The following is a 16,638-nucleotide window of genomic DNA, read 5'->3' as shown; positions in this document are numbered from 1 at the left end:
TTTCAGAAAATTCATTACACATGCCTGATTCTTTGTGCATTTAGGAAATAGAATATGATTTAGACAAGTTGAGCAAAGCTAAACACACTTTTGATCCTTGGTTTAATTACCCCTGGTAAAGGCGCCAAGAACGATTGAACCTCGTACCGACAAGCGAGTCCCATTCTTCAGAATTACCTGACATTTTAAAAACGGAGGCGAGTTATTTTCAAAATCTTTTTCAAATGTCAGTTTGACTTGCAAAAGTAAAATTTTGCAATGATAACAGGTTCTGTAAACACCCTAAATTTTTACCATCATCCAGTGTTTACATTTCATGTGTCACTGTAGGTCACTACATACATTTGGCATATCATTTCATTGCATTGCATGTCATTTCATCTCATTATCGAGATTCAGAATTCCCGTTTTCAAAATACTAAATCCAGATTCAAGTTTTCAAAAGTTTTCTTTCAAAATTAATTTCAAAACCTGGGTTTTAAATCGACATTTTTGCCATTTGCCAACCCCTAGGATCTTATATTTCGAAATGTTTTCCTCAGAAAATAATCTGGATTCATTTTAAACTCAATTTCAATTAATTTCAATTCTCAGATGAGACCCATTTAGGTGGTGTCGCTTCTGGATTCCTTTGTTTATTAAAAATCTTAAAAATTTCAGAGTCCTAGTTGGATGAGGACTCTGTATTTTCGTCTTTTTGAATCATTTTAAAACCTCATTCTAATTTTAAACCAGTTGTGGTCATATCCTTGCCCATTCTCATCATTTTTGGCCAAAATTTTATAATCCCAGTCCAATCAGGACTCTTTTTCCAGAATCATAGTTGGATCAGGATTCTTTTTCTAGAGTCCTAGTCGGATCAAAACTCTACCTTTTACTACCCTTTTTACCTGTTTTTGAGAAAACCTATCAAAATCCTTTGTTTTTGACCAAAATTCTAGAGTCCCAATCGAATCAGGACTCTATCTCGATTTCGTCTGTTACTTCTGTTCTTCACTTGTTTTCAAAATCTTCTCATCTGACTTTCAAAATTTTCCATTTTAGCCAAAATTCTAGAGTTCTAACCAGATTAGGACTCTTTCTTAGAGTCCTAATCGAATCAGGACTCTATCTTTCATTGGTATTCTGCCTATTTTTAATCAAATCTTTTTAAAATCTTTCAAAATGAGTCAAAAATTCAGAGTTTTAGTTGAACCATAAATTTGTTTAAAGAGTCTCAGTTGGATCAGGACTCTGACCCTGATTTCAATTTTGAGAGAATCTTTCAAAAATCTTTCTATCTATCAAAACTGTTATACCTTTATCATGGAATTTCAAAATTCTGGGATTTTATCCTAGAGTCCTGATCGAATCAGGACTCTATCCCAGAGTTCTGATCGAATCAGGACTCTATCCAAAGTTTGTTTTCTCACTTCATTTTCACTGGTTTTCAAAAGCTTTGTTTAAATCTCACCATTTACTTCTTAGAAAACCAAAAAAAATTCAGAGTTCTAGTCTAATTAGGACTCCTCTTCAGAGTCCTAATCAGATCAGGACTCTGAACCGAACTTCAATTCTATCTTGTTTTCACTTGTTTTTCAAAATCCTCTCATTTGTTTTCTCAGAAAATCCAAAATTTTGATAGTCCTAGTCCAATTAGGACACTGTCCCCAGAGTCCTAGTTGAATCAGAACTCTGTTTGATTTCAATACTTGTTATTTTAACTGTTTTCACAAATTCTTTCATTTGTTTTTCAGAAAATACAAAAAAAAATCTAGAGTTTCAGTCCGATCAGGACATTGTCCCAGAGTCTTAATCCAGTTAAAAGTCTACTCTGGAGTTTGATTTTCCACTTGTTTTTCCAAAATTAGTCCATTTTGTAGAGTCCCAGTTGATTCAGGACTCTATTTCGGAGTTTTGATTTAGTTAGGACTCTAACCCAGACTGCATTTGTTGAGTTATTTTACCCGTTTTGATAAAATCTTTCAAAAACTTCTTCATTTGACTTTCAAAATTTTAAAATCTCAGTGTCCTAATTGGTTTAGGACTCTGGTCCAGAATTTCAGTTCACTCAGAACTCTATTTTCAAAACCTTTGAATTTCACATGTTGATTTTAAACCCTTTTCAAATCCATTTTTAGTCTTTATTTCAAATTTTTCAAAACTTCGATGTGGGGCCCACTCAATTGGTGCCATATCTGGAAGATTTCTAACCCACTCAGAACTCTGTGTCATTTCAAAATTTTCAAAATCTAAATTTACTTCTGAATCTCTTTTGAAAAACCTCTCATTTTCAAGTTTTAAAATCGTTTCTGAAAAAACAAACGGGGTCCACTCTGGGTGGTGCCACATTTGATAAAGTCGGAGTTAGACTAGGATTAGTCATAGTCCTAGTTAGGTTAAAGGTTTAGAAGAGTCCAAAGTGATTTAAAAAAAAATCCATTTTTATTTTAAGTTTTAACTAGTGATTTTCAAAGTTTTAAAATCAGGATTTTAAAATCCAATGTGGACCCACTCTAGTTGGCACCCTATTTGAGAGAGTTTAGGAATAGTTTAATGAGAGTTTAGGGTTAGTTAATTCCCTACTTAGATTATATGTCTAGGTGAGTCAAAAGTTGTTTTTAAAATATCCATTTTTACTCTTTATTTTTAACTTTGATTTTAAAGCTTTAAAAATTAGGGTTTAAAAAAAATAAAAAATGAGGCCCACACTAGGTGGCGCCACATTAGGGGTATTTTAGGGTTTTGATTAGGGCATAGATAGGGTCTAATTAGGCTAAATCCACTCTAAAAAAATTGCCCCCGATTAGTGATTTTGGACATGTTTTAAAAAGGGCAATTTTGGAATTAATAAAAACCTTAATTAAACCTAATATTTTTCTATTTAAAGGGTCCCATAGGAGAGGTCGACTCCTAGGCCTTTTCAGTAGTTTTCTTGGAGCTTCTCTCTCCTCCCAGCTGCTTCCCCCATTGCTGCAATCATCCAAGGTAATTCCCTATCATATTTTTTATGTTTTGGTTAAATTTTTTATGATTTTACATTAGATTTCACCATGGAAACTCTTTAGTTCATGGATTCAACCATGGTTTTTGATCAAGAACCCTAAAATCGACCAAAGAAAGTGATCTAACTCAATTTGGGGATGTTTTATAGGATTCTAATCTGTTAGAATCGATGAGAGGTATGTTTTCTACGTTCTTAACCAATGAAATATGTGATTTACCCGTTAAATGGGTTAAATCCATTATTTCAAAGGTAAAATTAATTCCAACCATGAATTCTTTGTTTTCTTTTTATTTTTTTAGCATATTAGTGTTTATTGTATATGTTTCAATATTAAAATAGATTTCATTTTGCTGTTTAGGTATTTTTTATTGTTTTTCATTGTTAAATCATTTTGTTTAGGGTTTTCTTAGATTTTCATGTGTTTGATTCTAGATCTGTAGAAATTATGTTGTTCATATTTAAATATGTGTTTAAATTTTTTGACTATTTTATATGTAGTTCACAGATGTGTCAGTGAGTCCCTGTAAAAAATCAGAAGTTTTGGGATTTGGGAACCCTGTTAGAAAAATACAAAGTCGAATCAGGATTTTTGTTGATTAAAATCGTTGTTCAAATTCAAGTATAACTTGTAGATGTGATATTTCTTTCATCCAATATCTGATTCAAGATCCATAAATTATAGTGGCTTTGTGTTAATGTCATATATTTACTGTAAAATTTTCATAATTGTTTGTCACTGTTTGATTATTTTCCTCTCTTAGAGAATCAGATCAACCTTTTAGAACTCGTTATGATTTACTAAAACCCTAATTCAACTTGTGTTGATCATAGATCCTTAACCATAGACCTGATTCATGATCTGTAAAAAGGAAAGTTTATTATTTATTTGTCTATTATTTACTACTGAAATCACAAATTTTTTTGATGAAGTCTGTTATTTTTTCCTGTATTTGCAACCGAAAAAAACTATTTTAATTAATTTTATATTTGTTAAATTCAAGTACAGATTGTCAGAATGATATCTCCCCAACCAAAGATGATTTTTCATATTTGTAGAAGGTAGATTCTTGGTTTTTCTGTATATTTTGTCTTTGTAAGATTTCAGTAATTTTCATGTTGAATTGGCTCTTGATTCGGGTCTGACACCATGACTGGTACATGCCCGCGGGTAAAAATAGCATATTTTAGGGTTTTGATGCAATTTTTGAATTAAAATAAAATCAAAAATATTATTTTCTAATTTGAATCTAATTTTAGGGTGATAATAAGTGTAGGTACCAAATTTTATGAATTTTTAATCTCATTTGATGCTTGGATGAGTTAAATTGCAAAACAGGGTGCCCGTAGGATCCCGAAACACTGCCAAAATCATTTTTTTTTTCTGATATTTTCTATTTTTTATGTATAAGTTCATGTTTTGAGGGTTTTTTCATGTTTAGAATCATATTAGGATGATTCATGGTTGATTTTATGTTTATTTGATTTTATTTAAACCCTAAACCCAAAGTTTTTACCAAATTATTTTCTAAAAACCCTGATTTCAAGGCCATAGTCTTGCTATCGAGGGCATTTTGGTCATTTGACCTCATTTTCGAAATTCCTAACTTGGATTTTCTTATTTTCAATCATACCACATCACCTTATGTTTGATTTATTTTCATTTGAATTTCAAAACCTCATTTTTACAAAATATCTTTCTGAAAAACCCTAGTTTCAAGGCCATAGTCTTGCTATCAGGAGTATTTTGGTCATTTTGACCCCAATTTTGAATTTTCAAATCTCATTTTCATATTTCATTATGTTTATCTGAGGGAATCATGGAAAAATACTTATATATAGCAAAATCCAATAATTTCCAGATATTACTAGATAAATCTAGAAAAGCCGATATATCTTCACTAACAAGCTTTTCTAGTTTTGCAGGAACATTCAAAAAGAAGACTTTTCATTTTATTTCTCTTTTATTCAATTCTATGTAAATATCAAATGTAATATTTAGAATAAGATTTATATTTTCTGCTTAAAATAGGACTGCATTGCATATAGTTTAGTTCTGCAAATTTCAATATCTGATGTATGCCAATTCATGCATATTTTTACAAATTCACTATGGTCTACTCGAATGTCATGTGCACTAGCTCTTAGGAAGTTGATAAACTTGGTGGAATTCGTATTCATGGCCATAGTCAGTTAATGAATGAGACCCAGATTTATGATCTTCGTATTAGCCACATTCAACCTACACTCTTAGGCTAACTTCAAAATGCACTGTATTTCTCAAAAATACAAAAGGATTTTCTCAATTCTTCAAAACAATGTCTTTCAAATCCATATTCATTCATTTCATTCAAATGGCAAATTCTAATTTCAATTCAGAGAAATCAAATTTCTCAAAATTTTCTAAGTCTTACTCATAAATTGATTTTCTTAAAACTCTGAGCTTTCAAATGATATTCCAAGTATTCCTCAAGTTCAAATCATGACTTTCCAATTCATAATATCTTCAATTTCAAAGTCTGAATTCAGAGAAATCAAGTTTTCCAAAGTTGTTTGAAATTCCTCAGAAATCAATTTTCACAAAACCCTTATATTTCTTCAGAAATTGATTTTCATTTTCCTCAGAAATATTCTCTCACCATGATTCACGATTTTTCAAGTGACATATTCTCCAAGAATTCTCCAAGCATTTCAAATATTCAAGGCAAACATCATGTTTTTAAATCTGCATTTTCAGAAAATTCATAGCACATGCCTGATTCTTTGTGCATTTAGGAAATAGAATACGATCTAGGCAAGTTGAGCAAAGCTAAGCACACTTTTGATCCTTGGTTCAATGACCCCTGGTAAAGGCGCTAGGAACGATTGCACCTCGTACCGACAGGCGAGTCCCATTCTTCAAAATTATCCCCCATTTTAAAAATGGAGGTGAGTTATTTTCAAAATCTTTTTCAAAGGTCAGTTTGACTTGCAAAAGTAAAATTTTTCCATGATAACACCTACCTCAGTCTGTTCGGACATCATCTTTGTCTTCATCTTCTAAAATAGTTTGTACATGGCTGGATCAACGTCGTCTTCTACTTCTTGGCCCTGTCCCTTGGATGATCTGTGGGAATTCATTTCTTTTGCCTCACTGTCATTATGCTGCTGAACGGTTTTCTTCTCGATCTTTGTCTGAATCATGTTAAATGCCAATGTTTTCTGCAGAATAAAGGAATGGTTAGACCACTGAAGAAGTTTTAGGATGAATTTGAGTAAATGAAGAATTGGAGACTTGGTAGACAATTTAGAGAGATTATCCCATTACCAGGGATTGGGTCGTCACAAGAATTATGACAATTGCATTATTATTTCTATAATAACTGAAAAATGTGCCTTGTTACCTAGACGAGGTCGTCAACCATGATAAAAGGTATCTGAGGAAAAGTAGAGAAGTATTTGACATTTGGAAAAAATGTCTCATTACTAGGGATGAGGTCGTCGCAAGAATTGTGACCATTGCATTGTTTATTAAGGAGTAAAAGAACTGAAAAATAAAATTTGGCCTGAAACTTTTGGGAGAACAGAAAGGTAAATTTTATTGACGACAGATCAAAGACAAAGAGAGGGCAGACAGACAATTTTGCCACCAATCTTGATATTCAGAAGATACATTGGGTCCTGGAAATATGGAAAGAGAAATGAAAGAATCCCAAGTGTATTTTGCGGCATGGTATGCTCCAGACCACTGATCTGACTGTAGATTAAATTTTGTCATAATACCTGTTAAAAAATGAGTGTTGACATGAGCCTGTCGCTATAAAAACTGCCTGAGACACCTTTCTGGATGATAGTCGATGCCGAAAAATGAACCAAGTAATCAGTAGTGTTTGCCATGTGCATAGGTGTAGCGAGGAACTGATTCCTGCCGGTTGAAGTAGTCCCAAATGATCTCTTCTTAATGCAGACTTTCGATCAAGGCTTGATACTGAAGAGTGGGTTGTAGCTTCTCGCTGTTGAATCTGAATAAACTGGACTTTGATGGCACATGTAGCAGGAACCACGACTATAAGGCATAGATGCATCCTTCTACCAAGATAGTCTCTCCAAGAGCAAAGCGAGTCAAGCCCCGGTAGAGAAAAGCTAAGGCGGCCATCGAAATTGAGAGACGATGGGTCTGCTTACCTTTTCATCTTCGCAAGAGTTGGACAACTCGGATATCAACAATGTTTTGGCCATTTTGAAAGAAAGCTAATTCCACTGTGCATAGAATCATGGCATGTTGAATCCTTTCCTTGGCTGCTCGGGACAAGGTATCAACTTACTCGTATGCCCCATATTTGTGATAGAGCCCGAATAGATTGATGAACTGACTTCCATCAATCTCAGTGAGTGGCCAAGATCTACTCCTGGTTGCTCTGGCTAAGGCATCTCAAACATCCACTCCTTTGATGTTGATCAAGAACTGCTGCTCGATAGGATCATCTAGCTGACTAGCTAGCTCTGGTAATCCCATGATGTCATTGAATTCATCCATCAATAGAGTCATCTCTCCCCATGGAAACCAAAATATGCAGGTACGCTGATTTCATCATTCTGCCATACCTTGAATCAGATTTCCATTGGTGGTTTGCTTGCCTACTACCGATGCTATCTCCAATCCACAGTCATCCAAGTGGTTCGAGAACATACGTGAGAAGGTAGTAAACCAAGAATAATACAATCGCGGGAAGAAGGGAAGAGTATGGATTGCCCGATAATCTGGGAATCCTCACCTTATCTCATATGAGATATGGTCCTTGAGGAAGATAGTATCAAGTGAATTGGACGCCATTGAATAATACTGGGGCAGAAGAAATGAAAAGGGAATCAGATAGAATACAAGACTTTATGGATCAGAAGATAGAATCAAGATCTAGAAGGAAGAAGAGATATATGCCTGGAATTTTTGAAAAATCAAGGGAATTTTAGAAAAAAAATTCCAGAGTTTTTTGGGAAAATTGATCCGAAGAGGAATGAAGAAAGTAGAAGAAAAAAATATACACCTGGGTTTTAAAATAGAAAGGAAATTTTGAAAGAAATAACCAAGGTTTGGAGAAAAATTATTCAAGAAAATGTAAGGAAATATAAGAAATAAGCAAGCATCACAGAATCACAACTGTACAAAAAAGGATGCGCAAATAGCACTACCTAAAACCTGACTAAAAATACAATATTTGAAAAGGCTTGTAGGACCTTTGTAACACCCCATTTATTTTTAATGAAAATTCAAACAATTTTTTTTTTTTAAAAACATCCAACTAGATAAATGAGGAGCCACCAAGAACTTTAATCTTATTTCATCGTAACAAAGTTTTATTACATCAAGTTCAAAGGTCCAGAAACATTAAACAAAAAAGTAATAGTGCCATGATCGCCTGACGATGTCGTTGCCCTCACTCTGATTGTTCATTTATAGCTTCACCTGAAAACAGTAAACCACAAAGGAATCAGACTACCACTGTCTGAGTAAGTGCTACAGTCCTAAATACATATGTGTAGTGTCATGTGAACAGGTATGTGCGAACTATGGTATGCCATTAATTTATTAATGAAAAAAAACTTTTCTTTTGAATTCTATCCTGTCTAGTATGATTTCTAAAAGAGTGTCCCCATGATTTCAAATTTCTAAGTCTTTGTTCGACTTGCACTCATATCTTTTTATTATTCATTACTAACTTTATTGTTTTATGTTATTTATTCTAGTATTAACCCTGTGGGTACGCACAGAAATTCGACATCATAGCAGACCGAGATTATACAGGGTTCATTATTTATACCCGTATAACTAGCCGTACGGATACCCAAAAGGGGCACGGTGCTTGACCGAGAGAGATCCCCAATTTGCAAGAACTAGCATTGTATGCACCCCTAACTCTTCTGCAGAAGTCTCGGACCCACCACTTAGGATTCACTGGTGGTCCTGGTCCCCTAACTTCGAGGACTGGGGCCTGGGTGAGACGCCTTGCTCTCACAACACAGAAATGTCCCACGGAGTGTGTACCACCCACCCTCTCTAAGGTAGACCATGGGTTCGGTAACATACACTGCGATCCAGTGTACCCAGAGCCCGGGAATCTAGTAACATACATCGCCATGGTGTACCCAGACACCCAAAGAGATACCAGTAACATATACCCCTTTATTTTTCAGTATACCCAGTTCTCACCTTAATTGTCTTTCTTTAGTTTCCCCTTTATTATATGCCCGGCTAACCCCACGAAGACTTATTTTGCCAGGTACTTCACCCGATTCACCTGTCTCACTTGACATGTACCTAAATTTTCGATTTATCCCACACACGAGCCATGCGCTATTGCCTCTTTCGGGTGAGTGAGCACTCTGTCCTCTTTCGTAGTCAATAATCATGAAGACCCATAACCACAAATACATGGTTTGGGCAAAAGGACCAAGTTATACAATAAAAGAAAAATCAGGGTGTCGATGTATAAAAACATGTAGGGTAAATATTTGATACTAATGAAGGCCCAGACTATTATCACTCATTTTTATTATTTTTTTTCAAACTATTATTATTCACCTTTTTCACACATTTTAGAATTTTTTGTAGATCTAACCCTATGGTTGTGATTTACAACATTTGTTTAGAAGAAACTGGATCTTGTGTCATATAAGCAGGTGTTTTGTGGGCTTCAATACATTGAAGAAAAAAAATACCATTCAAGTTTTAATCCTCAATAAACTATATCTAAGATATCTATGTGGTCATTGAAATGATCCAAGTTGCTCCTATGATTTGTAAATCTAATTCAGTCCTTCATAAGTACCACATAAGTGCATGCAGGATGCACTGTAAGAGGACAATTTCTCACAAAATTCTAAGAGGCCATTGTCAGATGCACATTGCACAATGTAAAGATGCACCATATAAGAATGTAAATATCAAGAGCCGTTCTCAGTTACCATTAGAACAAAAACTTTAGATGATAAGAGTCATATCAAAGTTACTACGGGTGTATGGCTTTGTTCATCCGGCAATTCCAGCAAGAGTATTCAAAGCCATGGAAGTTTGGTAGAAGGGATAACATATTTCCATTCGTTTTTTTTTTTTTTTTGAGTTCAGCAAATAGCTGCAGACCTTAACACTCTTCTTTTCTCCCACGGTGGTCACTAAAATTTCAGACAATATTCATAGGAAAGCAGCATGATCGATGCTCTATATGGAAAAAAAAAACTCAATACAACCCTGTAGTGGATGGGTATTCAATGAAAAAAAAAAAACCATCAACACAATATGAAAAATATCATGATCAGTTAATTTCATTGCTCCTGTAACATGATATCCAATAACTACAAAACTATTGGATGCTAAATTACTACATTTTCTGTATAACACGCAGGTCCTATTGTTATATGTTTTTTTTTTCTTCACGTTGTTGAGTGTTTTCTAATCCTATACCACTACTTTGTTTTAGCAGGTTACAGAGATAACAACAACAACTATTTTCCTTGTATACTAGTCTCAATATCCGATTTTAACAAACACGCACACACCTGTTTCATGGCAATACCCATAAGTAGCTAGGAACAGTACACCTACCTCTTTGAAGAAAGAAATCCACAAAATCGACTAGAGGTTAACCCTTTGCTCCCTACATCCACTGGTCTGCGCCTTGTCAAGGATGGTTCCAGCACCACGGAACACCAATAGCTCAACTATTTTTTTTTTTGAAAGATAGGTGAGGGTTATACAGAAATTCGGTGGGAGAAGAGGAAAGGCTATCCCTTCTCCCCCGTTTTTGTAAAGCCTCCATCCAAAAACGTTTTCTTTTCCTTTTCTTGAAACTGAATTCATTAGTGTAGGCATAACTCTTCTTTTCCTTCTAAAAAAAAACGTGAAGTCTTTTCACCTACCTCACCTTGAACCCCTCCCTTCCCAAATAAAAAAAAATAATGTGGGAAGGGAGTCTTCCCAAAATATCTGGTGGAGTTTCCAAATCTGGTGACCGTTCAGCCCTCTTTTCTATGAAGCAAACTCCTTTCCCTTTTTAATGTCCTCTTTATTGAGGAGTTATGGTAAACCTTTTTGGATTCCCAACCGTTTCAAAAAAAGATTTTTCTGTCAAAAATAACTTGACGCCCAAAGGGGGATTTGAACTAAGGTTCTCCTCCCTTAGAGGCCACCAACCTCACCAGTGCGCCATTTATTTCTTGGTTGCACTTCTCTGCGACTAAAACTTCCTTATCCTTTTTCTTTTCTTCTCTTTTGTTTTTTTTTTCGTTTTAGTCAAAATACTCAAAAAGATGTTTTTACTAATCTCTTTTGTATACAAGGCTTCAAACTTAGGATGTCCTTCCCTATGGCCGCGCACTCCCCCATAACGCTATTACTTTTCTTGTTGTCTTGCTCCTTCTTTTAAGCATATCTCTTGGTTTGTAGCGCTCTTACCCCAACTTGAAGTTTATTGCCTAGAATGTTTGAATCGCATTGTTATGGTATTCTAAAAAAAAAATCGAAAACCTCTCTTCTTCATTTATTTATTTATTAAAAAGGCTTGAATTTTATAGGGTTTTACATCCTTTCCCCCTAAAACGAATTTCGTTCGCGAAAGTCGTTACAAGTCAGACACAAATAAATCAGGATACTTCTCCTTCATTGCTTCTTTGGGCTCCCAGGTATATTCTTCGAGCCCATGGTGGTGCCATCGAACCTTAACTAGTGTGATGGTCTTGTTTCTCATCACTCTTTCACGACGATCTACGATTTTCACGGGTCGTTCCTCTACCGTCAAGTCCTCCTGTATTTGCAGATCCTCGAATTGTATCACATGGGAGGGATCTGGTACATACTTTCGCAACATTGATATGTGGAATACATTGTGAATGTTTGCGAATTGAGGAGGTAATTCCACACGGTATGCCGTTTCGCCGATCCTCTCTAATATGTTGAATGGCCCTACATATCGAGGACTGAGCTTTCCCTTCTTGCCAAACCTAAAAACACTCTTGGTTGGCGATACTTTCACAAACACTAGGTCTCCCATTTCGAACGCTAGCTCTCTACATCGTTGATCCGCGTAACTCTTTTGTCGGCTTTGAGCAGCACGCAGTCTATTTTGGATCTTTTGGATTTGTTCTGTATAATGTTGGAGTATTATAGGGGATTCAATTGTTCTTTCTCCCACCTCATTCCAATGTACTGGTGATCTACAAGGTCGCCCATACAGAGCTTCAAACGGTGCCATTCTGATGCTTGCATGGTAACTATTGTTGTACGCGAACTCTGTTAGCACCACGTGAGTATCCCACTCACCTTTCTAATCCAGCATGCAAGCCCTCAACATATCTTCCAATGTTTGTATGGTCCTTTCTGATTGTCTGTCAGTCTGGGGGTGAAAAGTTGTACTAAACTTTAATTTGGTACCCAGCGCAGACTGAAGTTGTCGCCACAATCGAGAAGTGAATCGAGGATCTCGATCTAAAATAATGGAGATTGGTACTCCATGCAATCTGACTATCTCTTGAATGTACAGCTCCGTCAAGCTTTCCAATGATTGACCCTTCCTCATCGGCAGAAAATGCGCCGATTTGGTTAGTCTATCGACGATGACCCAAATGGCATCATGTTTTCTCTGTGTACGGGGTAATCCCATTATGAAGTCCATGGTTATGTTCTCCCACTTTCATTGAGGAATTTCCATCAATTGCATCATACCTTCGGGTCTCTGATATTCAATCTTGACTTGTTGGCAAGTCAAACATTTCACGATGTATCTAGCGATATCGCGTTTCATTCCGTTCCACCAATATCCGCATTGTAGATCCTTGAACATTTTTGTACTTCTCGGGTGAATGGTGTATTTGCTTTTGTGGGCTTCACCTAGTAATTCTTCTCTCAACTTCGGGTCGCTGGGGACCCATAGTCTTTCCCGCATCCATATGCTTCCATCCTCTTTTCGCCTGAATTCGTTATCTTCTTGTTGAGCCATTGTCTCCATCTTCCCATACTGAGGATCTTCATTCTGCTTCACTATCACCTTCTCTTTGAATTCTGGTTGTATAGTGAGATTATTCACTTTTATTGTGCCCGAGCTCGTTGTGAATGGACTCTATTCTGCAAAGTTTTCTATCAACTTCCATTCTATATTTATTAAACTGGCCAACCCACTGCCCGACTTTCGACTGAGAGCATCAACTACGACGTTCGCTTTCTCTGGATGGTAGGAAAGGGTGAACTCATAATCCTTTATGAATTCGAGTCATCTCCTTTGTCTCATATTTAATTTTTTTTGTGAAAACAAATATTTTAAACTTTTATGATCTATAAATATCTCGAATTGCTCACCGTATAGGTAATGCCTCCATACTTTAAGAGTGAACACTACTGCTGCTAACTCCAGGTCATGTGTGGGATAATTCCTCTCATGTGTCTTCAACTCCCTTGACGCATAAGCTATGACCTTGCCATGTCGCATTAATACACAGCCCAATACAGTATCCGAAGCGTCAGTGTATACCACAAATCCACCGCTTCCCGAGGGTAATGCCAGTACAGGGGCTGTAGTCAGTTTTGTCTTGAGAGTCTAAAAACTTTCCTCACACTTTTCGCTCCAATCAAACTTCACACCTTTTCGCAAGAGTTTCGTCATTGGCATCGCGATTCTGGAGAAGTCTTGAATGAACCATCTATAATATCCTGCCAATCCGAGAAAACTCCTGATCTCGCTAACATTCTTTGGTGGAGCCCAATTAGCTACAACCTCTACCTTTGCTGGGTCCACTGAAACACCCTCCTTGGAGATAACGTGTCCAAGGAACATAACTTGGTCGAGCCAAAATTCGCACTTTGAAAATTTGGCATACAACTAGTGTTCTCGTAGAGTCTCCAGTACGGTCCTTAGATGCTCTCGATGCTCATCCACACTCTCCGAGTATATCAATATGTCGTCAATGAACACAATGACAAAAGTGTCCAAGTATGGCCTAAAGACTCGATTCATCAAGTCCATAAAGGCGGCAGGGGCATTCGTGAGTCCAAAAGGCATCATGACAAATTCATAATGGTCGTACCTAGTGCGGAAAGCCGACTTTGGGATGTCTTCATCTTTGATTCTCAACTGATGATAGCCGGATCTCAAGTCGATCTTTGAGAAGACTTTAGCATTCCTTAATTGATCAAATAGATCCTCAATGCAAGGTAATGGATATTTGTTTTTTACCATCGCCTGATTGAGCATCATGTAATCGATACAGAGTCTCATGGATCCATCCTTCTTTTTCACGAACAACACTGGTGCTCCCCATGGTGATATGCTTGGTCTTACAAACCCACGATCCATCAGCTCTTGAAGTTGCTTCTTTAGTTCTTCCAATTCGGCTGGCGCCATTCAGTAAGGTGCTCTGGAGATTGGCTTAGTACCTGGTACCAAGTCAATTCCGAATTCCACCTCCCGAGGTGGAGGTATCTCTGGCAACTCATCGGGAACACATCGGAAAAGTATCTGACGATATCCAGATCTTGGATCTTGACCTTAACTTCACCTCCAATCATATTCACTAGGAAGGTAGTATCTCCCCTCTTGACATACTTATTCGCTTTTAATGACAATATCATCCCCTACTTTATAATTGGTCTCGAAAGGCGAAACCCAACTTCTGGTTCATTCGGTCGGGATATGATCACTCTACCTTCTCTACACAAGATTCTGGCATAGTGTTCATACAACCAATCCATACCTAATATGACATCATATTCTGTCATATCAAGTAGGATTAGGTTTGCAAGCAGTGTTTGTTCTCCTAACACGACTTGTATGTTTGGCATGTAATTTACACATGGTTCATTAAATCCGATGGGATTATAAACTACTAATTCATGCTTCAATGATTCAGTGGGTGCCCTAAGTTGTTTAGCAAAATTAACAGATATGAAAGAATGTGTTGCTCCACAATCAAAGAGTACTAAAGCGGCTTGTCCAGATATGAGAACTGTACCTTGGACCAAATCGCCCTTCTGAAGTTCTTCTGCCGAGGTTGCATAAACTCTCCCGACCATCTTCTGATTTGCTTGCTGAGATGGCGGTGTTTGCTGTTGTGATTGTGGTTGTTGACCTCCACTTGCCCTTTTTGCATCATCTGCATGTTTCTTGTGACACTTCCTGATATAGTGCCCCAGTTTTCCACAGTAAAGGCAACCGTCCATCTCTCGAGGGCACTGTTGTTCCGGATAGAAACGGTTGCACTTCTAACATCGTTGGTCTTGGGTCTGAACTGTTTTATTTTCTCCATAATGCCTTGGTTTCTTAGCATTGGGGTGGAACTTCTTCCCACTGAACCTCTTCTTGAATTCTGGCTTTTGCACTCCGGGGTGATTCTTCTGGAACTTCTGCCCTTCCTTCCAATCATCCTCAAGCAAGGTAGCAACCTGGGTTGGTGACATTCACTAATATAGGTTAGGGATTTTTTTTTTCAATTACTTAATGGTTGGTTTTACCTGAATAGCCTCGTCGAGGGTTTTTGGCCCTCGTGTATATAGGCGGTTTCTAAGTCCTGCTTTCAGTCCTTGTGCAAACTTCATTGCTCTGTCTTCGTCTGTTGTGTATACATTGGGACAATAACGCTCTAGGCTGTGAAAGTTTGTGATATATTCTGCCAACGACCCTTCTCCCTGTTGCAGGTCGAGGAATTCTTGCATTTTCTTGGTTCTCTCATGCTTTGGAAAGTAGGTGTTGTTAAACACTTCTACGAATTGCGGCCATGTCACGGGTCCGTTCTGAAACTTTACTGCATGGGTGGTTTCCCACCACTTCTCTGCATGCTCTTTCAGGCGATATGTGCCAAAATCAACTCGTCGTTCGGCCAAAACTTCCAACACTCGAAAAATCCTCTCTATTTCCTGCACCCAGGACTCCGCTGCTTCAGGATCGGTCTTTCCTACAAATGTCGGTGGATCCATATCCATGAATTTCTTGTACGACATGGTCCCGCTTGCATTCGATTTGTCTTGGGCCACTTGTTGTAGGTTAGTGCCCATTTGTTGCATTGTTGTGGCCTGTTGGCCGACCACTCCCGCCAAGTTTTGTAGAGTCTCCAAAATATCGTTGCACCTGTTAGCCCACGCCATGTAATTGGCATCGACATATTTATAAAATAAAACCAACGTTATAGTCGTTTTATATCTTGGCGATTAACAGATACACTAATAATGTTACATATGACTAAATTGGTCATGGTTTTAGTGAATTCATTGAAGTGTATACTTACAGAGTGATGGCAGACCGTCAAGGTTGTCATGACTACTACTTTTTTGTTCGGCTCTAATACCATAATTGTAACACCCCATTTATTTTTAATGAAAATTCAAACAATTTTTTTTAAAACATCCAACTAGATAAATGAAGAGCCACCAAGAACTTTAATCTTATTTCATCGTAACAAAGTTTTATTACATCAAGTTCAAAGGTCCAGAAACATTAAACAGAAAAGTAATAGTGCCATGATCGCCTGACGATGTCGTTGCCCTCACTCTGATTGTTCATTTATAGTTTCACCTGAAAACAGTAAACCACAAAGGAATCAAACTATCACTGTCTGAGTAAGTGCTACAGTCCTAAATACATATGTGTAGTGTCATGTGAACAGGTATGTGCGAACTATGGTATGCCATTAATTTACTA

General features: G+C 37.0%; 1 protein-coding gene across 1 annotated transcript; it reads right to left on the bottom strand.

The window, feature by feature from the left end:
* Positions 1-15,206: 15,206 nt before the first annotated feature.
* LOC149818263 (uncharacterized) lies at positions 15,207-15,941 on the bottom strand. The gene is made up of 2 exons (XM_089986188.1): positions 15,456-15,941; positions 15,207-15,386 (listed from the first exon to the last, which is right to left on the bottom strand). The coding sequence occupies exons 1-2, from the start codon at positions 15,939-15,941 to the stop codon at positions 15,207-15,209; spliced, it is 666 nt and encodes a 221-aa protein (XP_089842314.1).
* Positions 15,942-16,638: the final 697 nt, after the last annotated feature.

Source organism: Nuphar pumila, chromosome 13, assembly GCF_984573655.1.
Source record: "Nuphar pumila chromosome 13, dmNupPumi1.hap1.1, whole genome shotgun sequence".
In the NCBI taxonomy this organism is placed as follows: domain Eukaryota; kingdom Viridiplantae; phylum Streptophyta; class Magnoliopsida; order Nymphaeales; family Nymphaeaceae; genus Nuphar; species Nuphar pumila.
The sequence above is the reverse complement of the archived record's forward strand: the minus strand, read 5'-3'. Positions and strand labels throughout refer to the sequence as shown.